This window comes from Delphinus delphis, chromosome 14, assembly GCF_949987515.2.
Source record: "Delphinus delphis chromosome 14, mDelDel1.2, whole genome shotgun sequence".
In the NCBI taxonomy this organism is placed as follows: Eukaryota; Metazoa; Chordata; class Mammalia; order Artiodactyla; family Delphinidae; genus Delphinus; species Delphinus delphis.
In genome coordinates this window covers 81,349,370-81,376,657 of record NC_082696.1, presented here as the reverse complement: position 1 = coordinate 81,376,657, position 27,288 = coordinate 81,349,370, and the positions used below count along the sequence as shown (strand labels likewise).

Genomic DNA, 27,288 nt, shown 5'->3' with positions numbered 1-27,288 from the left:
AATACAAAAGAGCTTCTCTATTTAAATTTATTTAAAAAATAATTGACTGTATACAGCAAAAATAATAACAATACATTGTGAGGTTTGTAACATGTAGAAGTAAAATGTGTGACAACAGCACAAAGGCTGGGAGGGGAGAATGAAATTATACTGTTGTAAAGTTTTTATACTACATATTAATAGTGTAATATCACTCGAAAGTAGATGGTAATAAGTTTTAAATGTATATGATAAACCTTAAAGTAACCTCTAAATACCAGAAGAGTGACAGCTAGTAATCCAACAAAGGAGGTACAATAGAATTATTTTTTAAAAATAATGCAAAATAAGACAGAAAAAAGAAGACTGAGACAAAGAACAAATGGCACAACTGAAAACAAATACCAAGATGGTAGATTTAAACCTAACAGTATCAGTACTGACACAAAATGCAAATGATCTAAACACGCTAATTGAAAGGCAGATTGGCAGTTTGGATAAAAAACAAAGACATATCTAAATGATACCTTCAAGAAAGCCATTTTAAATATAAAGACACAAATATGTTAAAAAGTAAGAGGACAAAAAATGATATACCATGGTAACACGAATTAAAAGTTGGAGTGTTTGGGACTTCTCTGGTAGTGCAGTGGTTAAGAATCCGCCTGCCAATGCAGGGGACAAGGGTTCGAGCCCTGGTCTGGGAAGATCCCACATGCCGCACAACAACTAAGCCCGCGTGCCACAACTACTGAGCCTGCACTCTAGAGCCCATGAGCCACAACTACTGAAGCCTGCGAGGCACAACTACTGAAGCCCACGCGCCTAGAGCCCCTGCTCCACAACAAGATAAGCCACCACAATGAGAAGCCTTTGCACCGCAACGAAGAGTAGCCCCCACTCATCACAACTTTAGAAAGCCCGCGTGCAGCAACGAAGACCCAACTCAGCCAAAAAAGAAAAAGTTGGAGTGGTTATATTCATACAAGACAAAATAGACTTCAGAGCAAAAAATATCACCAAGAAAACTGAGGACCATTTATTAATGATAAAGGGATAAATTTATTGTGAGAACTTAATGATCCTAAATACATATGCACTTAATAAGAGGTTCAAAATGAATTAAGCAAAAGCTGATAAAACCACAAGCATAAATAGCAAACCCACAATTATAATCAGAAATTTCAACACCCAGTTCTCAATAATTGATAGAACAAATGGATAGAAAACCAGTAAGATATAGATTGGACCAATACTATCAGTTAACTTAACATAAATAGCATATCTAGTATGGTCCATCCAATAATAGCAGAACACACATTCTTTTCAGGTGTCCACAGAATATTTATTAAAATAGTTAATATTCTAGACCATTTTAAAGTATCAATAAATTTAAAAGGATTCAAGTCATACAAAGTATGTTTTCTGGCCACAATGGCATAAAATTATAAATAAGTGAAATATCTCTAAAATACTCTCAAATATTTTGAAACTAAATACTATACTTTTAAATAACCCATGGGTTAAAGATGGAATAAAATGGGAGATTAGAAAGTATTTTTAAAAGAATGACAATGAAAACAAACACGATCAAAATTTGTGGGATAAAGCTAAGGCGGTATTTAGGGGGGGAAAATCATACTACTAAACACCTATACAGAAAAGAAAAAGAGTTCTCAAATTATACATTTTCAATTAAGAAACTAGAATAAGAACAGAGTTCAGAAGTAGACATACATGGGCTTCCCTGGTGGCACAGTGGTTGAGAGTCCGCCTGCCGATGCAGGGGATGCGGGTTCATGCCCCAGTCCAGTAAGATGCCACATGCCGTGGAGCAGCTAGGCCCGTGAGCCATGGCCGCTGAACCTGCGCGTCCGGAGCCTGTGCTCCGCAACGGGAGAGGCCACAACAGTGAGAGGCCCACATACCACAAAAAAAAAAAAAAAAAAAAGAAAAGAAAAAGAAATAGACATACATATATCAACACGATTTTTCCACGAAGGTGTGAAGGCAATTCCATGGATAAAGAATAGTCTTTTCGAGTCAAGTACCACAGTGTTCATTGCAGCTCTATTTACAATAGCCAGGACATGGAAACAACCTAAGTGTCCATCGACAGATGAATGGATAAAGAAGATGTGGCACAGATATACAATGGAGTATTACTCAGCCATAAAAAGAAACAAAATTGAGTTATTTGTAGTGAGGTGGATGGACCTAGAGACTGTCATACAGAGTGAAGTAAGTCAGAAAGAGAAAAACAAATACCATATGCTAACACATATATATGGAATCTAAAAAAATGGTTCAGAAGAACCTAGGGGCAGGACAGGAATAAAGAGGCAGATGTAGAGAATGGACTTGAGAACACGGGGAGGGGGAAGGGTAAGCTGGGACGAAGGGAGAGAGTGGCATGGACATACATACACTACCAAATGTAAAATCAATAGCTAGTGGGAAGCAGCTGCATAGCACAGGGAGATCAGCTTGGTGCTTTGTGATAACCTAGAGGGATGGGATAAGGAGGGTGGGAGGGAGACACAAGAGGGAGGAGATGTGGGAATATATGTATATATATAGCTGATTCACTTTGTTATACAGCAGAAACTCACACACCATTGTAAAGCAATTATACTCCAATAAAGATGTTTAAAAAAATGAAATAAAATAAAATGCAGCATTGGAACAAAAAAAAAGAATAGTCTTTTCAACAAATGGTGCTGGAACAAATGGATTATTACATGCAAAAAATAAAAAGAGAACATCAATCCATATCTCATACCATATATAACAACTCAAAGTGGATTTTAGATTTAAATGTTAAAACTTTTATAACAAAACATAGGAGAAAATCTTTGTGACCTTGAATCAGAGAAAAACTTACTAGTTATGACACCAAATACACAATTCATAAAAGAAAAAAATTGATAAAATAGGCTGTCAAACTTAAAGTTTTGCTCTTCAAAAGATATTGTTGAGAATGCAAAGATAAGTCACAGACTCAGAAAATATTTGCAAATCACTTGTCTGTTAAAGAATGTACAGTAAAATTGACACACCATTGTAAAGCAACTATACTCTAATAAAGATGTTTTAAAAATTAATTAATTAAAAAAATAATGATAGAAATTAATATATTAGAAAGTAATAAGAAAATGAATACATAAAACCAAGAGTTCAGATTTGGCATAAATACATTAAACATACTATTTGCTTGCTTAGCAAAAAAAAAAAAAAAAAAAATGTACAGTATATCCAGAGTATATAAAGAACTCTCAGAAATCAGTAACAAGAAAACAACCCATAACATAATGTGTGAAAGATTTAAACAAACACTTCACCAAAGTTACATGATGACAAAAAAACTCATGACAAAAATGCTCCCTCCAGACATTAGTTATTAGAGAAATGTACATTAAAACCACAGTAAGATATCATTATATACTTATTAGGATACTAGCATTAAAAAGATTGACCATACCATGTTGAGGATGTAAAGTAACTGAAACTTTCAAACACTGCTTGTGGGAATGTAAATTAGTACAAATCAGTGGGAAAACAGTTTGACTGTTTCTTTAAAAATTAAACATACACCTACCATATGACACATTCATTCCATTCCTGGGTATTATCCAAGAGAAATGAAAGTATTGATATATGTCCATACAAGTACATGTAAAAACATTCATTGCAGCTTTGTTTGTAATAGTCCAAACTGGATCATGCCACCACCACCATCAGTTCCTACATTGATGCCCTTAACCCCCAGCAAGACTGTATTTGGAGACAGGACTTTTAGGAGGTATTTAAGGTTAAATGAGGTCAAAAGGGTGGGACCCTAATCCAATAGGATTGGTGGTCTTGTATGAAGAGGAAGAGATCCCTCTTTTTCTCTCCATCATGTAAGGACACAACAAGAAGGCAGCCTTCTGCAAGCTAAGAACAAAGCTCTCACCAGGAACTAAACAGGCCAGCACCTTGATCTTGGACTTCCCAGCCTCCAGAACTGTAGGAATTCAATTTCTGTTGTCTAAGCCACCCAGTCTACAGTGTTTTGTTATGGCAGCCAGAGCTGACTAACCCAGCGGACTACTACTGAATGGTAAAAAGGAGTGAATTATTGGTATGTGCAACAACATGGATGAATCTCAAAATAATTGTGCTGAGTGAAAGAAGTCAGACAAAAGAGTAGGCATTGTATGATTGATTCCATTCATATAAAATTCTAGAAAATGAAATCTATCCTATAGTGAAATAAAGTAGTTTGGTGCTTGCCTAGGGATAGGCGTGGGTAGGGAAGGGGACAGGATATAGGGTTACCAAGAGGCTCAAGGAGACTTCTCATGCTTGTGAATATGTTCATTATCTTGATTATGGTGATGATTTTACAAGCATCAACGTACCAAATTGTACATGGTAAATAAGTGCAGTTTTTGTCAACTGTATAAACTATTTTTAAAACCTAATAAAGTTTTGCTTTAGCACTTGTAAAATTTTCATCTACAAATTTCAATCTTGACAATATACTATTTATACAATCATTTTAAACCAGCTAAAAATTAGTAGAAGATATTTTTTACAGGAGTAACTTAATAAAATCCTCTGTCAGCTTTTAATTCCTACATCCTACATGGTGATAAAGCAAGAAAAAAGAAAAGCAACTGCCAAGAACATTTTTCCTTAACTTGTAAAAGCAAGTACAAAGGCATATGTTCTCTTAAAGGAGTTTCTACAAATAGAATCACCCAAAGGCTAACTATTTTCTCATCTCCCAGATCACTTTAAACTACTTTTTTTCTGAATAATTTGAAAGTAGTGGTAGCTTTTAAAAACAATGGAAATAATGAATGAAATTCATATTCCCTAATACAAAGAAGATTTTATTTTCAATACCCGAGACAAATTTGGCAACTGTTACACATTTCAAATAAATCTAAGGATAAATAAATTTGGTAGTTACCCAAGAAAAAAATAAAACATAATGACAACTATAATACAGAAAAATGATTTTATTGTAGTTTTTTTTCTTTCTATTGCATTCCCATCAATGTTCCCAATGCAGAAACTAAGAAGTGGAAAGAAGAGTTTTCCACTGAAGACATTTTAAACATGTGAAGTTAATTTTGCATTCTCTATGGTCTTCAAATTGACATAGGAGTTTAGAATTGTATCTGTTGCTTTTCAAGAGGAAATTAAACACTAATTATGGACACATTATAAGTTTGATTCATCCCTTAATCTTCCATGACTTATTATTCCTGCCAGTGCCAGGAATAATCAGAAATGTATACCTTTTTTTTTTTTGTAAAAGATCTTTGTAATAATTTCAAAACATTCTCGTGAAGCAGCTTCTTATTATGATACCCAACTTATAGATCAGGAAGCTAGAAAAGAAAGTTATGCAAAGGTATAAGGTCACAGATATTAGAAAACTGTTTTGATTTTTTGATTATGTATTTAATCCATAAAGTTGCAAATACGGCTGTGAGGTTCCGGGCTTAGGTAAATGGGAGGGGAGGAGGGTCATTAACAGACAGTAGAAGGTTGGTAGGGAGATGGAGCTGTGTGTGATGGGGAAAGGAGAGCAGGATGAGTCTGGGATGTGTTGAGTAACAGGAGTCGACAGGATACCTCAGTGACAGGGCCTGACATGAAGCAGAAAGAAGTTTTGTGACTGGAGTTAAGGATCATGACTTGAGATAAAAATGTGAGTCATTAGAAGAGTGAGATAGTTGCCCTAATATGTTTGCTATCACAGATCAAATGGCATCTAGTGTAAATATTATCTTTTTAAAAATCATGTTACACTTCTAGCATATGAGGAAGAGAATAATTCAGAAATAATTTCATTACTGTCACATGATGCTAGATAATTATACTTCACAGGAATGATTCGGTGGGATGGTGGTGGAGGGAACACCTTCTGTCTGACACATTATCTCTGAGTGATCCAAGCAGACACTCTGTCTTTAGGAAATCCAGATCATCGGAGCTGCAACCAAGGAGTCACTGTTTACCCCTTTCACACTGTACAGCAAACACTTGTTTGTATTTTAAGCGATTATGTAGCTATCAAGGTTTTCTTTTCTGTAATATCATCATTAAAGTCTGTGTACAATTTAAAAAACTGTATCATTTAACATAGATTCAAACATTTTTTTCTTTAATACATTTGCTAGCTTTGAACTTAGAAGAATATACTATATAAAGTCCTTTCCCTTCCCTCACCAAAAGCCCAGCTCTCCAAGTTTCCCTCAGAAGCAAACAACATTATCAGTTTAAAAAGAAAGAAAGAAAGAAAGGAAGGAAGGAAGGAAGGCAGGAAGGAAGGAAGGAAGGAAGGAAGGAAGGAAACTTTTTTTTTTGAGGGTTTGCTATTACACTACAGGGAAGAAAAACTTGGTAATTGAGTTTTATATTGTGATTCCTCCAGAAAGACCATGGCTATTAAGTCATGAAATAATGTTATGACATTAAGTTGTGAAGTAATACATTTGTCCTTCTGGTTTGTAGTTGTTACTAAACCATGAAGGAAGTCCTGTAATGAAACTTTCTTTTTTGCCCCATCTCATATTTGTTAAGATTATATAACCTTTAAAAAACTTACCTTGAGTACTGTGGGCACTTTCCCAAATGTCTGCAAATGATTAAATCTATATTTTACATGGAGACAAGAGTGACTGCCCCAGAAGGAATACTCCAGTTAAGAGAATACTACAGTTAGAAGGGTTTAGTAAAGATTCAAATACATTCTATGCCAAAGTGAAATCATGTAAACCACAGATAGTAAACCACAGGATAGAAAGGATTCCAACTTTGCATCCTTTGAGCATGCACAGCTTGGATAGAAAATGACACATATAACATAAAACTTAGCTTAAACGTTAAGTGTGTTAAGTGTGACACAAAAATGTTAATTAGCAGCATAGAGGCTGACTCAAAACCTTGGGAGATAAATGGGATGTAAATTTAGAGTCACAAATTTTCTAAAAGACTTTAGATACCATATAATCTGATTCTCTTGTTATGAGAGAAACTGAGACCTAGAGAAGGTAGGATTACACAGATTACACAGACTCTTCAGATTACACAGTGTATTGCAGATCTAGAACTTGAACCAGGTAAACTGATGCCTAGATCAACGCATTCTGCACTCTAATAGTCTGTATGTCAGGAGATATCATAGTTTTTCTAATTTTAAGAGAGTATTCTTCTATTGACAAATCATTTCCAGGAAGTCTTGTCTAAACCTCTAGGTTAGTTAGAAGGGAGCTCCTTTTCTGGACTCCCAACCAACCTTCTGCCTACCCCAATTTTAACTCCTTGGTACAACTTTTTGACTTTAGAGGTGCCTGTCTCCCCTTACTAGATTGTAAACTCCCTGAGAGTTAGGAGTGACTCTTAAACCTCCTGTACCCTAGTAACTAGCACAGTGCTTGGCATACATTGACTAGGTAATGAAAAAAATACTAAATTGATCTTTCCTTGAAATCCTTCAAAGGCTCACCATGATCTGATCTTTGCCTGGTTGTCTAGCGTCACACCCCCAAATTGTGGCACCAAATTGCTTAGTCTTAGTTCTGTGCAAAGATCAGTTTCTTGTTGCGTGGTTTTGTTTAAGCGATCTTTTCCTCCTCTATTCCTCCTCCCTCCCCCCCCCATACACACATATATTCCACTGCATTAACTCTCTGGAATCATTTCCTCCTGGAAGTCTTTCTTGACTCATGACCTCTCCCAACCTAAATTGGATTAATCCTCTTCTGAGCTCCAGTAGTTCCCTGTGCACACATCTCTGCACTACACACATCACATCATAAGGCAGTTATGTAAACACTCCACCCATGTTCTGTTTTATTCATGTTGGTATCCTCCAAGATTAGTATGCTCTCTGGCACATAGGTATTTTAAAAATGTGATTTGAACAAAAAGAATACATTAATAGGGAAGGAATTTTGGCACAGGGTGAATTTTAGGGAAGACATAGATATGGAACTGCAAACTATTGGATATTTAGGACATTTTCCTAAGAGAGCCAGAGCTAAAAAAAAAAAAAAGAAAAAAAATAGGAAAAGGCCTTCAGTTGTGAGGCTACAATTCAAATCGCAAAACAAAAAAAACTTTACGTGTAAGGATAGTAAAATGCTATTTGGCCATTTTTTTAAAAGACAGAGATTAGGAACCAGGAAAGCAAGCCATTCATGCAAATGCTAATATACTGGTTATCTTAGGGTAACAAGGCACTTACAGTCATGTTAACAAGACATAGTAACACAAAGAAACACCAGAGGTTAAATTATATTCAAAACCTGTCCCCCAAATGGTCTAGGCCAGGGGTCCCCAACTCTTGGGCCACAGACTGGCACCAGTCCATGGCATGTTAGTAACCAGGCCGCACAGCAGGAGGTGAGCAGCGGGCGGCAAGTGAAGCTACATCTGTATTTGCAGCCGCTCCCCATGGCTCGCATTACTGCCTGAGCTCCGCCTCCTGTCAGATCAACGGTGGCATTAGATTCTCATAGGAGCACAAACCCTACTGTGAACTGCACATTTGAGCCATCTAGGTCGCATGCTCCTTGTGAGAATCTAATGCCTGATGATCTGAGGTGGAGCTGAGGCGGTGATGCTAGCACTGGGGAGCGGCTGCAAATACAGATTATCATGAGCAGAGAGGTTTGACTGCACAGAGACCATAATAAATCAACTGCTTGCAGACTCATATCAAAACCCGATCTGTGAGTGGCAAGTGACAAGTTGCATCTTACGGAGTAGACTGGACATAAGCAACACACATCGGGGGTCACTGTCCCCATCACCCCCAGATGGGACCATCTAGTTGCAGGAAAACAAGCTCAGGGCTCCCAGTGATTCTGCATTATGGTGAGCTGTATAATTATTTCATTATATATTACAATGTAATAATAGAAATAAAGTGAACAATAAATGTAATGCACTTGCATCATCCCAAAACCATCCGCCCCCGTCTGTGGAAAAATTGTCTTCCAGGAAACTGGTCCCTGGTACCAAAAAGGTTGGGGACTGCTGGTCTAAGCTACAAGGCATCGGTTTTACTCCCAAATCAGTGCACAAACCTTTTTCTTTCCAATTCATTTTTATTGTGATAAAATATACATAAAATTTACCATTTTAATCACTTTTTTTGTTGAAGTATAGTTGACTTATAATGTGTTAGTTTCAGGTGCACAGCAAAGTGATTCAGATTTATATACATATCTTTTTTCAGATTCTTTTCCTTTACAGGTTATTATAAAATAGTGAGTATAATTCCCTGTGCTATACAGTAGGTCCTTATTGTTTATCTGTTTCATATATATAGTAGTGTGTATATGCTAATCCCAAACTCCTAATTTATCTCTCCCCCGCCCCCATTTAAAGCACTTTTAAAAGTACATATTTCAGTGCTATTAAGCACACTCATATTGTTATACACCCTCACCATCATCCACCCCCCTCAGTTGTAAAATACCCGCCGCAGCCGCAACTTCCTTCTTTTCAACTTTGCTTTTGTAACACACTGAGCTTTCCGCACCACAAAAGGTTCTTCTGGGTTAGGTTCAGAAACTGGGGTGAGTGAAGTAGATCACTTAAGGATTATCCTTCACGGGCTCCGTTCATGGAACCTAAGAGGTATATTCACTTTGCCCTCCAGCCCTTTTCGGCATCAGTAACCGAGCAGTAACCATAGCAACACGGACACCTGCCCCCCCCCCCCTTAAATGCAGCAACCGAGTCTCCAACGGCAGCTGTCCCTTCCCTTCCTGCTGCGCAGAGTGACCAGCGCGGGGACCGGGCTCTTCATCCCGGACCGCAGGCAGGAGGTGAGGAAGAGAGAAGAACGAAGGACGCTGTGAGAAATACAGCTCAAGTCCCCGCATTCCCTCTCCTCACCCGCCGCTGGGTACCATTCCCAAGGCGCTCACCCTCCTCACACCCGCAGCCGAGCACTTCCAAGACGCTCGCGCTTTTTATTGACGCAAACGTCCCGTTCTCGCGGGAGGTTGGGAGCGGGAGCCCAATAGGGCGGACAGAGCTCTCGAAATCTCAGTCGGCTCTGGAGCTGGAGCGGCTGCCCGGGCGCTCGGAGCGCGCGGGGGGCGGGGCGCAGGCCTGGGGGGCGGGGCCTCGCTTGGAGAGGGGAGGGCGGACGGGGGCGGGGCCGCGCGGCGGGACCTGTGGCTCCCAGGTAGCGCAGCCGGCCGGGCTCCCTCGGGACCGGGCGACTGCGCATGCTCGCTGGCCGCGCTGGGCCGCTCGTCGGGCGGCGTTGACGAGCCGGCTCCTCAGCGGCGGAGGTTGCGGTGCTACGATGGCGAGGTGAGGGGCCCGCGGCGGGATGGTGCTGACCCGGGCGGGGCCGCCTTCTTGCAGCGACACCACGGGCTCCTTCGTCCGACGGGCGGCGGCGGAGGCCGAGCCGGGCGAGAGGTGAGCCGCCAACGTCCTCCGGTCCCAGCTCGCGACCCCCGCGACCCCCTCCTTGTCCTTCCCGCGGCCCCGGCGGGAAGCGGCCTCCTCTGCGCCCGGTCCGCCCTCGCCGCTCCGGCCCTCACCGGCCGCTCGGGTGGGAGCCGGCGCCGGGCGGCTGAAGGTCGGTGGGGACGGCAGTGCGGACGCGCTCGGGGTGCGGAGCCGCTGTCCCCCGTGCCCTCACTCCTGCCCCCGCCACCCGGTGCCCCCGGCCCCCCGGCCTCGGCCCCCGCCCCGCACTCCTCCTGCCCGCGCCCCCCTGCGCCCCCTCCTGCCCTTCGCCCTCTGCCCATCCTCGCGCCTCGCTCCCGCCCGTGCCCCCCTCGCGGATCCGTTCTTCATCCCCGGTGGTCCCCCGTGGGAGGCGAGGTACCCCTTGCGCGCCTGGACTTCTCTCTCCCCCTCCCCCCCGTGCATCCCTGGGCCGGCTCTTCCCTCACCGGCCAGGCTTCCTACTCCGCCGCCTCTGTCATTGCTCCCTTGGCTCTCTGCTCTTCCCATTAACCCCCTTCGGTACTTCACCTTCTCTCTCTTGTGTGAGTTTCCGACGGTGTGTTTGGCTTTAGCATCGCTCTGTGCTGGAGTTCGTTCTACGCCCCTCTCGCTGCCTGAATCCTTCTCTCTCGGTCCCTACTTCATCTCTTCCGTTTGACGGCCCCTGACCTCCAGTTTTCTCCATCCTGATCCCATCTCTACTCTCTAATCTTGAGCTTTTTTTTCTCTAAAACTTTTTCTTTTTTCTGTTTGCATAGGTCGAGCCTCTTAATGCCAATCCGTTTTACTTCTTATTAAATCTCTGAAGAGTTCTAGTCTCTTTTACTTTCTGCCTAAACCAGGTATCCACTCAGTGTACTTAGTTCAGTTTACAGTTTAATAAAATCTCTTCCTTTTCTTTTTTCACTGACTGGAAATATCATCAAAAGAGTGACAGTAGCAATAACCTGTTACACTTACTGATAGAAGCTTTAATTTTTAAGAATTGTGTTTGCCTGACATGTCAAGAGAAGCCACTTGAGGACAGAGTTGATGAAAATATAAAGGTTGACCTCCAAACATAAGGTTAAAATTTGGAGATTTTATTGTCCTCCGGGAAATACAGTTGTCCAAGAGCTAGTCTTAAATGAAATTTAACAAATTAAAAAAAATAAAATCAGTTATTAATTTGATATTTTATACATTTGCTGTTGCAACTGATTGCATCGTTTTTGTGATGGTCTCTGTAATAAATGCATAGTTTTTACTAACTTACAGAATTAATGTCCTTACTAAAAGAGAGACATATCGGACAGAAGCACTAACTTTTTGAATTGGGTAAAAGAACTCTCTAAACAGTTGTGGAGGTTTTTGCCTCTACTTCATGGTGATCACGATTTGGCTTACAAAAAACTTCTCTGTAAATAATGTTGCAGGATCTTACTTTGAAGGCATCTGCGGGAGCAGTCACTCTCGGTGAAGTTTGCGTTTATTCTAGGGCCGAAGAACAACTGGATTATGTATTTCATTCTGGAATCTCAAAGCAGTCCACAAACAGTAAATTCTTCCTTACGTTGTCTATGTCAGGTAGGAATTAAAATTTTCTGTTTCTGTTGTACAGAAGGGAAGCACCAAGACAAAAATGTGTAGTTCCTTATTTGAAGGTATATGAGAGGTGAAAGTAGGAGACACTGTTTAGGGTCTGAGGCGGTGAAACCACATCTCTTCTGGAAGAACCAGCAGTTCTTGTGTATGGTAGCAGGCGATAAACTCCTCAGCTTTTAAGATTTTAAAAATGATTTTTCCAGTGCAACTAGAGATAAGTGCTGCTTCTGAAGGAGGTCTTCCCATCTTTCAAAGGCAAGTCTTTCTATTTCTAGGTAGCTATTCATTAAAAAAGTAAATTCTTACAAATTCCTATTGGTATTTATAGTGAGTTGATTCTGTGCTCTTAGAAATTAAAATAAAGATTCATGGTGGACAGCGGGCACAGGGCTAGAAATCAGATCTACACTCTTCTGATGAGTCATGACATTAGTTTGTAGAAGTCACTTAACCTCTATACCTCGGGTGTGTCTCCCTGTAATATGTGGGTAAACAGGTGGCTGACTACCCACTAATCTTTCAAAAGCAAAGTAAGCCCTAATCATTTAAACATGCTTAGGGCCACCACAGGCAAAAATTGCAATATAAACTCTGAATTTTTATCTCTTTTAGACTACGTCGTAAGTATAATTGAATGCTTAAATCCCAGATCACTGCAATTTAGATGTTTTTTTTAAATTTCAGACTTATGTGAAAAGTTTTAGTAGCATGTGCCATGAACTGTGGACTCGTTTAATGTTCATATGCAGTGAAACAGCCACTGCAGCGTTCAGTATGTTTGCTGAAAATGTAAAGTTACATTTACATAAAGTGAAAAAGTAAAGTTAACAGGATTTTGGTTACTTCCATAAACTTCTTTTGTCTTATATTTTATCTTTGCTGTGATGTAGACCCTTGAGAGTGGAGGTTCTTTAGGGGATAGAAAGGGCAAGGATTTCCTTTGCTTTGATTCAAAGTATCAAAAAACTTTAAAAAGTAAGAAAAAACTGCTTAAAAGTGAGTTTTGTGATATGTTCATTGTATGTTTAAATAAATGGATGGAGATGGGAGTATGTAGATCTGAAGTGAGTAGTGTATCTTTTTTTTTTTCCTTGAGTTGTCAGGAAGAAGGTTTAGAAATGAATATGAGTAAGAAGTAGAGTGGTAATACAGAAAAAAGTGTTCCTAATGAATCGGCCCAGGGGATTTTCAGAAAAATCAGAGAGCACAGGTTGTTTGGCAGGTCTAGATTTTTCAGGGAAATAGAGTGGAATGACTTCACAGTGAGTTTTACCATTTTATTTTCAAAGATTGCCACTTTTAACAGGTTCATACTTGGTAATCAATGATGTGCTTAAATTTAATAACAATTAGCCTCTTTTTTCTTAATGGAAATATAGAAGTGTCAGGTCCTTTTGACTTAGGAGTTATAAATATTATTTCCATTTGAGAAAACTGAGGCTTAGAGAGTCTGAATTAGAATCCAGGTTACCTGGATCTGTTACCAAAGTTAACGGTATACTGAAGAAAGCAAGAAAGCAGAAGCTGTTAAGAAAACATTGGTAGTTTCTTGGAATATTTTTCAGAGAGAGGATTGTGCTTTCTGTTCCGGTTCTGAGTTTTGTTCTCTGTTGAGATAACTAGTAAGATGAAATATTTTCAGAATGTTGGGCAGATCCCTGAACTAGGTAATAGATAATGATTGTGGTTCTTTCTGAATTTCTCTTTATGTTAAAAGGAGTAACTAGTCTGGTACTTGGGGCTATTCTGGGATTTTTAAGATATATAATAACATGATATATTCAAAGACGTTCTCTATTATGTTACTGGCAGGTTTGTTTTGTGGCATATACAACTGAAAAGTTTATATGAACTGCTCTTAATAAATTAAATCCGATTTTCCATGTAATGTCAAAAGTATCTTTTACCAAGTGTCCCATAATGAGCAAGAAAAGTTGTTTCTCAGTTTCTTTACTTCATTCATGTGGTAAGTCAGTCATCGAAATACTCTCAGAAGTTACTGACATTCTTTCTACATTGTTTAATAATTATTTTTTCTATGGATTTTCTATCATATTAATACAGTTATTGAAAATTAACAATGTTCTGAGAGTGCTTCTTAATCTAAGTGTCAGTTCTAAGATGAGTAATAATAATATATTTCTCTTTTATTAGACACAACTGTTTAAACCCCAATTTTGAAGAAATCAGAAGATAGCAATGCCTTTAAACTTCAGATTTTGTATTTGTGGGTGTGAGGAATTTGAAGATTTCATGATTAGGGAATAATGTTAATTACATGGAAAATTGAATATAGTTAATTTATCAAGTGTAATTGTTCCATCAATATTGCATTCTGATTTCAGGTTTTCTTGTAGTAGGGGCATATTTATCTCATGACTTGATGACTACTGAATCTATTTCCTAAAACAAGGTGTGGACTTTAGAATTATACACGTTTAAATATAGGCCATGAAGTTTGACACTTTCGAGGTATTTGTCCTCTTTTCATTATTTTCTAACTGTGTGACCTTGGATAAGTTATGTAAACTTTTTGCTCCTTAGTTTCTTCACCTGTAGAATGGAGTAATAATAGCTCTTTCAGATTTTTATGAGAATTAGGTGCAGTAATAAAAGCTACTGGTGAAGAGTAAGTAATCCAGAAAGTTTCGATACTGCCATTTGGTCTATATTTGGTATCAACAGGGAAACGTATAGCTTTTTAAAATATAATTTGTCTATCAAGCTATTTTGCTTATCTTTCCTTTGCAGGATTTCCCTCTTACCCTCTCCCCAGAAGAGAAGAACTTAGTACTCTATTCTCTTCTTAAATATTTGTATAATTAGTGCATACAGTATGTGGCCCTCAGGAGTTCGTTTCGATGAGTGATGAGTAGCAGCAAAGCGTTCTAGACCGGTGACTTTCCTCACTTTACATGTCCCCTTTACTCTAGCGGTTCTCTTAAGCTCATCTTTGTTGAGAATCACCTTTTAAGATGAGAGATGTCACTGATGAAAGGGTGTTGTGTGTGCGAATAATCGTGGAGGCAAAAAGGTTAGATGCCATCTGAGTGGTGGTGAGCCTCAGAGTCAAGAGATGCCGGGTGGCTTGGCTGTTTTAGAGTAGGGTATAATCCAGGGACTTAGCATGCTTAACCCCTGAAATAGGGAGCTTCCAGAGCTGGGCAGGGTGTCGAGGCCTCAGCCAGTCCTAAAGGGAACTGAATGTCAATCAAGAAACAAGACCATAGGCCAGGTATTTAGACTGAACCAAGCAATGCAGACTTAACCGGCTTAGGTGGCCAGAATTACACCAGAAAGCAGGGTGAGAGGTGCAAGACTAGTACAGACGTCACTGGCTGGTTGTTTTCAGTATATGGCTGTCTGGTTTGAATTGGTCAAGATTAGCTCAAAGACGGTGAGGGCCGGCCCCTTGTGGACTGGAGTTCTGTTGTGCCCTAGGTGAGTGGTCCTTAGGAAAGGTGGCGGCTGAGCGTACTTTCGCCAAGAGACACATCTTCCTACTCTCCTTGGTTTGCTACAGAACTTGAGTGTTACAGGAATCTTTTTATTATTTGCAAGGTTATGAGACAGTATTCTGAAGGCTTCTTGCGGAGTGCCTCTTTGGGGCTTCCTGTTTATTCATGGGAGAAGGCCCAAAAAAATGGACCCAAAATTGACTAACTAGTATTAAATGGATTGAGTTAACCTCCTTCTAGATCTAGAGGATTTCTTTGTTCCCATCGTATTCCTATTTAACAAACTTGAATTTAACTGTACATGTTTGATGCCCTTCCCTTCACTGGTCCCAGATCCCAAATGTCAGTCTCAGTCCCCAGATATCTGTCATAGTGTGAGTCCCTCATCTGGTTGGGCTTGAATTTGATGTTCTTTCATTTGTTTCTATGTGTCTATCATAATGTGAGCATCTCACTACATTGAGTGTGAACATTTAGAGATGTATAGATTTTTGTACACTATGGCCCCTCAGTGCAAGTTTACTACATTATCTAGTGTTCATCTGAAGAACCAGTGATTTTTTTCCTAAAGCTGGAAGAAAAAGTGAATGTGCTTTATTCATTGAGAAATGATGTATTGATTGCCAATGTGGAGCCTTTCTAAGGGTAAGTTGGTCCATACGTATTTCTTACCTTATGTGGTATCTTTAGTACCTAACATCTGCATACAATTGGGCATCATTATTTGAACGGTCAGTATTACAGGCTCTGAACCCATTTGTCCCATGGCTGCTGACTTGGGAATGGAATTCAGAAGCTGGAGCCATTGGCTCCGTAATTGATAAAAGTGGTGCCTTTATTTCTTAGGTTGACAAAGAGAGTGTCTGGAATCTCCAATTTGTTCACCTTCTTACCCTCGGCCTTAGGAGAAAGAATATCCTCTGAACATCTGTTTGGGGTTCATAGTTCAAGGGTCAAGACGTTAGCTCTTTGATTTCTGAGAAAGGATCTCATCATCGCCTGTGGTCTCTAGTCTTTTTTAAGGAACCTCTGAACTAACTGTGCCTCTTAGTTTCAGATATTTCTGTGTCCTCTTTTAGGTTTCTGAAACACTCAGGAGTTCAGGCTGAGCTCAAAATGTTTAGCTATTGTTTCAGGATGGGTATTGGTGGTGCAGGAGCATCTCCCACATTTTCCCAGGTATCCACGCCCGGACTCCTCTTTGCGGATACCGGAGGTCTCAGCTGATCCCATGGGTGTGAGAATCCCTGATCTTAGAAGCTAGGCACAGTGTTTATGCACCCAGCACTGTTTCTGGGGCAGTTACTGTGCACCCTAGTGATTAGGGAGTTGGCTTGGCATTCCTAGACTAAGATCCAGTAGAAATATGTGAGATACATGTAATTAAACATGCCCTAGGAGCTACATTTTAAAAAATAAAAACAAACTGATAAAATTAATTTGTATAGTATATTTTATTTAATCCAACATATCCAAAATATTATTTCAAGATGTGATCAATATAAAAAACATATTAATGAGACATGTACATTCTTTTTCTGTACTAAGTCTTTGAAACCCAGTGTGTGCTTTACAGCTACAGTATATCTCAGCACACTCATCTTTAACAGTTAAAGTAAAATACAGCCCTATCAAACCAATAAGGTTATGTTTAATGAAAAAAATGTCTACACTGCTTCAGTGTTTAGATGTAAATGTAAACGAATTAAAAATTTTTAATTCAGTTCCTTGGTCACACTAGTTGCATTTCTGTTGTTCAGTAGCCATTGTGGCTGCTGGCCGCCATGTGGGATGTAGCGACTCTTGAGGGCCAAGGCCGTCTTCCAGTCTGATAGGTGACCGCGTTCCTTTGGGAGTGGGCTGCCTTTCCCTGAGGTGTTACAGGGGATTGTCGGGTTTGACTGTCAGAGAAGTCCCTCTTCAGACCTAAGAGCATTTGTGCCTACGTTTCTCACTTAGTATCAGGGGCAGTTTCTGGTTGAGGTTTCCCCTGTGGCATCTTTGGATTGAGGTTTGTAGTTTACGCAGCTCAGTTCTTTCTTAGGGACCTAGGAAATGGCCCAGGCAGGGACTCTTCTTGAACAGACCTCTCAAGTTATTCTGTTTAGGCTACTTTGCCAGGGCCAGGAGAGCAGAGTGGACAGTCTCAGGTAAGCCAGGGTTCCCATAGCTTCAGAGGCTCAGATGAAAGTGACAGATATGAGCTGTCTAGCAGACTGTGCAAGAGGCCATGAAGCTCACAGCTTCCGGGGGTGCAGGGAGTTTCTGGCAGTGGAGAGTCTCCCAGGCACGTCTGGGTAAAAGGAAAGGCTCCCTCTCTTCAATTTCTTTCCTCCTTGAGAGAAGACAGGCCAGGATTTCCCTCTTTCATGAAAGATTCTTTACCTGATGAACTGAGTGGCATGAGAATCTGTGGAAGTCAGACATTGCAAACTTTGAATGAATTTGTCCTGTAGAGGAATTTGATTTTCACTACACAGGTTTTGTTCTGTTTGTGTTTGTTTGGCTTTTTTTTAAATTTAATTTAATTTAATTTACTTTTGGCTGTGTTGGGTCTTTGTTGTTGTGTGTGGGCTTTTTCTAGTTGCGGCGAGCAGGGGCTACTCTTCATTGCGGTGAGTGGGCCTCTCATTGCGGTGGCTTCTCTTTTGCGGAGCATGGGCTCTAGGTACACAGGCTCAGTAGTTGTGGCACATGGACTTCAGTAGTTGTGGCTCGCGGACTCTAGAACGCAGTAGTTGTGGCTCGCGGACTCTAGTTGTGGCTCGCGGACTTCAGTAGTTGTGGCACACGGGCTTAGTTGCTCCGCAGCATGTGGGATCTTCTCAGACCAGGGCTCAAACCCGTGTCCCCTGCATTGGCAGGTGGATTCTTAACCACTGTGCCACCAGGGAAGCCCCTGTGTTTGTTTTTTAACTAACTGGCAACATCTAAAATTTAGGTGAAAACCTTTAGGAAAAACATTTTCAATATCTACTTGGAAATTTAGAAGCCTCTGATGGTGCTGGGCCAGCAGGGATTGTGTGGACCTTAGTAGCAGTTACTCCCTATGATGGGGAAGAGCGGTTTATGAGGAGAGGGTCCCACAGATCCCCCTGGACTCTGAGAGTGCTCTGAATTTTTCCTTCCTTTCTTTTTTGCCTACTCTCCTTTTGCTTTAGTCTCGTCTCCTTTGAATTTTTTTCTTCTACCAACATATAAAAATAATTCTTTTTTGTTTTTTGGGGGGGAATGAAAAATAGATTTATCAGTATTACTCTGTATATATCTGTACACATATGTTTCTACTTAGGGAATAATCAGTAAAAAGGGATGAATTGAGGAAAATTAGGCATCAACAAAAGAACAAAAAGCACAGCAGGATATGAGACGAAAAGTGAAGGAAATTGCTAACAGATCTTGGACTTATACTGGTAAAGGAATTTTATCATAAAAGTTTATTCATGCAAGACTGTTTTCAATACATCAGTGTAATGATTCCTTTCTTCAAATCGGTTGGGTTTAAATAGGAGAAAAATACTAATAGTTAATATTTATGGAATATTTAAAGCTAATTTATTAAGTGTTCTTAAGATCTTAAATTAAGTGCCTGCCATGTGGCAGGCAGTGGGGTACAGCTGTGAACAGAGTAGTTAGAATTTCCTGCCTTCATGAAGCTTACATTTTACTGGGGAGAATAAAGACCACTAAGTAGAATCTTTGGTTTGTTAAATGGAGATTGGTGCGGAGTAGAAAAAATAAAGGAGGAAAGAGATAGGGTGTGTCAGGAGAGAGAGTCCTGTTTTAGAGGGTGTGGCCCGGAAAAGCCTATTTGGGAAGGTAACATTTGAATCAAGGCTAGGAGGAGTAGAGTGAGTCATTTGGATGTTCTGGAGGGAAGAGTGTTTCAGGGAACCACTGCAGATGCCCTGAAGCAGGAATCTCTCTGATGTGTGTGGGGAATAGCAAGGAAACCATGTGACTGGAGTGGGCAGACTGGTAGGAGATGAGAACAGGGAAGTGATGGAAGATCCAGATTCTGTAAGGTTGTCATTACAAGCCCTTGTGAGACACTACTGCTGAATGTGGTGGGAAGCCGTTTGGGGTTTGAATCAGAACAAAGACAGACAATTTGAATTATTTTCAAATAATGTATGTCATTTTATAGCATTTTATATTGTATATAATTATATAACATAATTATTAATTAATATATGTAATACATAATATAAAAGATCATCTGCCTTCCTCTTTGAAAATAGCCTAGAGTGGGGGATGTATCACTTAGGGTATAGGTTAGGTACAGTTTCTGTAATAAAGAGTTATAAGACATAAAAATCTGAACAGTCTAGATATGTTCGACATCTGTGCTCTATGAAACCATTCAGGAATCCAGAATCTTTCCATCTTTCTGTTTACCATTCTTCAGGTTTTGTCCTAATCTGTGTGGTCAATACTGGGTCACTATTCAGAAGGTATTCCGGCCCGTAAAAAAGGGAAGCAATGAAGTCCAGGGCAAAGAATTTCCTTTTAAACAAATGAGGCAGACATTGCATATATTACTTCAGTTTGCGGTCCACAGGATCGATTGGCCACACTTGCCTCAAGGGTGGTTGGGAAACGTAGTCTCAGGCTGGGTGACCATTCAGCAGTGAGGAAGAGGAAAATAGAAATGACAAGTAGTTGACCACAGTCTTGCAGTTTGGCACCAAATATCCATGTGTATCCTTCATCCTACCTATTGAAAACACTCCAGCTCCCTTCCCCAAAGGAGACAACCCAGGTGCAATCCTCTTGTTGCACTAATCCAACTAAGCGATCAGTACTTCCTGTCAGATCCGCAAGTCCAGTGACCTGTAGGCAAAACACAGTAATTTGTTCCTGAACCTGTAGGCAAAACACAGTTATTTGTTCCTGAATCAGAAACAGGAAAAGAATAATAAAATTTTCCATTTGGGTAAGTAAACAGTGAGAGACACATAGAGGTCTCTGGTTGAGAGTAATGCTGGGCAGTAATGGTGTAGCATCTATTATCCTTAGTTCTGCTTTCTGGTAAGAATGCCTATATTCATTGCACTATGACCCCAGTCTTTGCTGTCTGGGTGTTTCTTCCTTACGTTAACCTCCATGACCACATCTGAAGTTGGTATTGAAAATTTCCCAACTTTGGAGGGTATATAGCTTTCATAGTCAGTTTCCTGCTACTGCAGGCTTGCTTGCTATCCTGCAAGTGCCATGGTCACAGGTGTTTGTAGGTTAGCTTATAATTTCTCTGACAAATACAGTTCTCTCAAAAATATATTGGGATTCTTTTATGTTTGTCTCCATTCCGTTCTGGTGCCAGTGACTATAGCAAAATTGTTTCCTGGTGTAGTTCTTAAGCCTGCCTTATTTACTGCTCTCTGTGCGCTGACCACTTTATCTCATTCTAATGGCCACTGTCTTGAAGCCATCTGAAACAGCAGGCATTGGGGGGTGGGATGGCAGCACCCTAAAATATAATCTTAGCCACAGGGCTAGATTCGTTTCATCAAGATTTCTTAAAAGTTCTGCGAAAAATGCCGTTGGTAATTTGATAGGGATTGCACTAAATCTGTAGATTGCCTTGGGCAGTGTGGTCATTTTAACAATATTGATTCGTCCAATCCAAGAACAAGGTGTATCTTTCCATCTGTCTGTGTTGACTTCAGTTTCTTTTGTCAGCATCTTATAGTTTTCAGAGTGTAGGTCTTTTGCCTCCTTAGGTAGGTTTATTCCTAGGCATTTTATTCTATTTGAAATGATGGTAAATGGGATTGTTTCCTTGATTTCTCTTTCTGATAGTTAATTGTTAGTCTCTAGAAATGCAACAGATTTCTGTCTTTTAATTTTGTATCCTGCAACTTTACTGAATTCATTGATGAGCTCTAGTAGTTTTCTGGTAGCATCTTTAGGGTTCTCTAGAACAAAAAATTTTAAGACTTGTATGGAAACACAAAAGACCCCAAATATCCAAAACAATCTTGATAAAGAAGAGCAGGGCTGGAGGAATCACACTCCCTGACTTCATACTATACTACAGAGCTACAGTAATCAAAACAGTATGGTACTGGCACAAAAACAGACACATAGATTGATGGAACAGGATAGAAAGCCCATAAATAAACCCACACTCTTATGGTCAATTCATCTATTACAAAAGAGGGAAGAATATACAGGGGAGAAAAGACAGTCTCTTTAATAAGTGGTGCTGTGAAAACTGGACAACTGCATATAAAAAAATGAAATTGGAACATTCTCTAACACCATATACATTTAGGATTAAAGACCTAAATGTAAGACTGAATGCTGTAAAACTCCTAGAGGAAAACGTAGGCAGAACACTCTTTGACATAAATCGTAGCAATATTTTTTGGATCCATCTCCTAGAGTAATGGAAATAAAAGCAAAAATAAACAAATGGGACCTAATCAAACTTGAGAAGTTTCTGCACAGTAAAGGAAACCATAAAAAAAACCGAAAAGGCAACCTACAAAATGGGAGAAAATATTTGCAAATGATGCAACTGACAAGGGCTTAATTTCCAAAATATACAGCTCATACAACTCAACAACAAAACAACAAACAATCGAAAAATGGGCAGAAGATCTAAGTAGACATTGTTCCAAACAAGACATGCAGATGGCCAATAGACACATGAAAAGATGCTTAACATTGCCAATTATTAGAGAAATGCAAACCAAAACCTCAATGAGGTACCACCTTGTACTGGTCAGAATGACCATCATTAAAAATCTGCAAATAACAAATGCTGGAGAGGATGTGGAGAAAAGGGAACTCCTCACTGTTGGTGGGAATATAAGTTGATGTAGCCACTATATAAAACAGTATGGAGATTCCTCAGAAAACTAAAAATAGAATTACCATATGGTCCAGCAATCCCACTCCCGGGAATATATCTGGAGAAAACCATCATTTGAAAAGGTACATGTACCCCTATATTCATAGCAGCACTGTTTACAATAGCCAAGATATGGAAATGACCTAAATATCCATTGACAGATGAATGGATAAAGAAGATGTGGTATGTATATACAATGAAATACTACTCAGCCATAAAAAATGAATGAAATAATGCCATTTGTAGCAACATGGATGGACCTAGAGATTATCATGTTAAATGAAGTAAGTGAGACAGGAAGAAAAATATCATATGGTATCACTTATATGTGGAATCTAAAAAAAATGTTACAGATGAACTTATTTACAAAACAGAAATAGGCTCACAGACATAGAAAACAAATTTATGGTTACCAAAGGGGAAAGAGGGGGGAGGGATAAATTGGGAGGTTGGGATTAGGAGATACAAAAACTGCTATATATAAAATAGTTAAACAGCAAGGACCTATTGTATAGCACAGGGAACTATGTTCAATGTCTTGTAATAAAGTATAGTGGAAAAGAGTCTGAAAAGAATATATATATGTAACTGAATCACTTTGCTGTACACCTGAAACTAATACAACATTGTAAATCAACTATTCACCAATAAAAATTTGTTTTGAAAAATAAAGTCTTAATAGAAGTCTTTGGGAAAAGTACTAATAATCTTATCTCCTGATAATGCAGGTACTAAGGACCCACATCTCTATATTTCCTTCCATCTTACCTTGCAAACTGGCCAGTTCTTGCCTGAGTAAATGCAGCAAAGAACCACTGACACACACAAATATTGTGGTTCTTTTCATCTACTTTCCCTGAAGTTCTGGGCTTTTTATGGGCACCAAGTTCTATAAGTTAGTGTAGGCAACAGTTTATGGAATGTTTTGCTCCATTATAACCAGGGTCACCATTATCCTAGTAATATCTGTTTCCCTGTTGCCTGCTACCCAGTGACTTAGCCAGTGCCACACATTTTAGGATTATGTTGTGGCAATACTCTAATTTTGGTATTAATTTCTGGGTTAAGGAAAAGGCTGCTGTAAAGGGATCCAAAAGTAAAATGGCTTAAATGAGAAAAAAGTTTGTTTCTTCCCCAGATAACAGGCCTACTAATTTAGGTGGTAGGGATGCTATATTCCATGAAGGAAATGAAGACACTAGAGGGGTAACTACCAGAATGTTGGATCTGGGGCTCAGATCCTCAGCCTTGTTTTAACCATTGTGCAGTACTTATATATATTTATCTCTTCCTGGTGGCACTTTGAGGTGTCGGGAACTTAGCTATGCCTTGATCTCTTGCATTTCCTAGCTTATAGTAAGTGTTCAATAAATGTTTGAATGAATGAATACGTGTTTTATATCTGAGTAAGTTAAGGCATAGAGACCTAAGCAAACTTGAGTCACAGGGCTGGAACATGATCTGAACCCTACACAGAAGAATATATGTACAGGAGAAGCTGTCTTAGATAAGAGACTACTTCCATGAAATGGGGCATATCTTATATAAAGGTAGTATCATTTTGATCTCCTTAGGAATAGTTACTGTAAAAACTTTTTGATGTGATTATTAAGGTTTAAAATAACAATTATGGAAGGTGGTAAAGTCTATATCTGTATGATGGAGAGAAGAAAAAAATGTATGAGGAAGAGAGAATGTGGTCTTTATTCTAACATATTTAGTACCTAAATAATTATACCAAGGGCAAAAGACTTTTTTTAAATTTAAGCAATAAATATTTGGAGTGTGAAAAAACTATCCATAGCATATCCAGGCAACCTTTTTCGTCAAAATATTTTAAATAGCTCATAGCATACGTGTGTATGTATATACACACACATTTCACATATCTGTGTGTGTGTGGATGTGTGTGAAGTTTCAGAAATCACTCCACCAAGGGAAATACATATTTTTAAATTAATTTTTATAGGAGTATAGTTGCTTTACAATGTTATGTTAATTTCTACTGTACAGCAAAATGAATCAACCACATACACACACACACACACACACACACACACATATATATATATATATATATATATATACACACATATATATCTCCCCTCCCTTTCGGACTTCCTTCCCATTTAGGTCACCACAGCGCATTAAGAAGAGTTCCCTGTGCTATACAGTAGGTTCTCATTAATTATCTATTTTATACATAGTATCAATAGTGTATATGTGTCAATCCCAATCTCCCAATTCCTCCCACCCCCGCCTTTCCACCCTTGATGTCCATACATTTGTTCTCTACATCTGTGTCTCTATTTCTGTTTTGCAAATAGGTTCATCTATACCATTTTTCTAGATTCCACATATATGTGTTAATATACGATATTTGTTTTTCTCTTTCTGACTTACTTTACTCTGTATGACAGTCTCCATCCACGTCTCTAAAAATGATCCAGTTTTGTTCCTTTTATGACCCAGCAATCCCAGTACTGGGCATATACCCAGAGAAAACCATAATTAAAAAAAGATATATGCACCCCAATGTTCATAGCAGCACTATTTACAGTAGCCAGGACATGGAAGCAACCTAAATGTCCATCGACAGACGAATGGATGAAGAAGATGTGGTACATATATACAATAGACTATTACTCCAGAATTACATAATTTAAAATGGTGAATTTACATCTTAAAAATTAATAAGCTTATACTGTTTTGGGTATTCATGAAGATTGTTTCTGAATCACTGAACTCAGAAAGCACTCCTTTATTATTGTACTTTGAAGTATATACAAGTGAAGCATAACAAAGATATAATAGTTTATATGTGAAACTGAATGAAAACATCTCTAAAACTTATTCCTAAGGCTTATGGAGGGTATGGATCTTTTAGATAAATTGAAAGTACTAAGTAACTAACGACGCATAGGTTTCCTGAAAATGGACATTTTTATGTCTGCTATTTTGTTTGAGATGTTATTTTTTCTTTCTCATAGGGGGAACAATATTTTTTTAGCAAGAATCAGTAACTGGAAGTACAACATTGGTTATTTAATGATATTAAAATGAAGTTTTGATCAGCAGAGGTAAGAATATGGCATTTAATTCATAATAGATCAAAATACTTGCCAGATTTCTATGAAGAACTATTTTAAGAACTGTGAAGGGTCTGAGAATTTATCCCGCTTGCAAAGTAACAAGTTAGCCTGCTGCAGCGCCATGGATGTGGGCAGGAGACATGAGATTCCTGGATCAGAGAAAATGATAGTTTATATGCATGGCATAGCACTGGCTAGAGTATGAGGCCCCCTGCGTAAGAGTAGGTGGAGTTATGGAGAGGACCCCTGAGCTGAGGAACCCAAATCTTTTATGACGGACAGTGAGCCTGCTGACTTATGCCTCAGGGGAGACTTTATTACATTGCACAGTAAATAGATCTGCCCTTAATTCCAGTATGAGACACTGTATCTGACTCCTCAGACTGTGCGAAACATATGTCCTTGAAAAATAGTCCAGAATAAAGGCGGTCAGTGTCTCTGCCTGCAAGACATGCAGAAACACAAGACTCTCAGAATTGTCTTTCAACACTCTCTTACTCCAAACTGCTTTTTAAAGCATGTGTCACTGATAAGGATAATTGTGATAATGCTTTTTCGAAATAGTGTGAAGATGGAAACCACTGAAATACCCAACAGCAGGAGATTGCTTAAATTATAACATTCACAGTATAATAGTTATTAACTAGGTGTTCATCAATAAAGTGAAATACACAGGTTATAAAATGTACATGTAGTTCGATCCTACTTTTATAGAAATTGTACAAATGTACACACGAATGAAGAATATATACCAAAGTATGTATTTCAATGGATAGAATTGTGAATGGGTTTTTTTTTTTTTTGCTTGTCTATTTTTTTTAACCTCTTGAAAATGAACACTTTAGGCTTTTGTAATGAGGGAAAATTTTTTTTTGAAATTTAAAAATGAACAGTCACTTAAGAACTTCACCTGACAGAGAAAAAGCTTCATGAATTTAAATGGGAATTAAAGAATGTTAATTCTTTTGTTTTGACTCTGAAGTTGCCTTTATATGCAATGTAGTAGAAGAGAATGATTGGGTAGCATAATTTTTTCTTCAAAAGTTACTGTTTTATCTATGATAAAGTCAGAAGTTACTTTTAGCAATTTGCTATATTATTTATTATCACATAGTTGTCACGAAGGAAAACAAATCTTAGAAAATGCATTCTAACAGGGCATATCTTCTAGAGTAGTGCTATTTAGTAAGTATTTCATTAGTAAGTATATTTAGTGAGTATAGATTCTGGTGCTATATAGTCGGGTCAGGCTAACGTAGGAGCACTGTATTAATTAGCTTCACTTTTATTTCCTGCCTATGTATCATACTCTGAAAAATGTTTAATATTAGTGATTTTGTAAGTTGGCATTTTTATTGTGCTTTCATGATTTTTTTTTTCCCTTCTTTAACCAAGGTGCTGTTACCAGATTTGTCTTCTGACTATAAATTAAAAATGACTGAAGTTCAAGCAATGGTAGAATTCTCCGTGGAGCTAAACAAGTTCTACAATGTGGATTTATTTCAGAGAGGGTTTGTATTTTAATGTGAAAATTATATATTTTGCATAAGATAAATTGTACAGTTTTCATTTAAATTTAATTACATATTCTTGTTCCACCATATATAAGGAAAACAATGAGCTATATTCAACTATTTTCTCAGGGAAATTTTATTTCTAAATATATATTTGAGTATATTCACATGGATTTAATGATAATGCTGGATATATTTAACGTTTGTTTATGAATTTGTACTGAGCATTGAGAGGATTTTAATGAAAATGTTTAAGATCTAATTTCTGCTTTTTAAAAGCTAACAGTGTGTGGGAAAAATAAAACATATATACACAAAAC

General features: G+C 38.8%; 1 protein-coding gene across 7 annotated transcripts in view; it reads left to right on the top strand.

The window, feature by feature from the left end:
* The first annotated feature begins 10,194 nt into the window (after positions 1–10,194).
* The window catches only part of FAM135A (family with sequence similarity 135 member A), a 129,635-nt gene continuing 112,541 nt past the window's right edge, over positions 10,195–27,288 (top strand). For 6 of the 7 annotated variants that reach the window (XM_060030402.1, XM_060030401.1, XM_060030398.1 and 3 more), the window contains exons 1-4: positions 10,195–10,425; positions 11,877–12,027; positions 25,353–25,442; positions 26,850–26,965. In XM_060030402.1, the coding sequence (XP_059886385.1) occupies positions 26,889–26,965 (77 nt within the window). In that variant the 5' untranslated portion in view covers positions 10,195–10,425; positions 11,877–12,027; positions 25,353–25,442; positions 26,850–26,888. The remainder of the gene's footprint in view (positions 10,426–11,876; positions 12,028–25,352; positions 25,443–26,849; positions 26,966–27,288) is intronic. The other variant, XM_060030397.1, reaches the window with a different exon arrangement.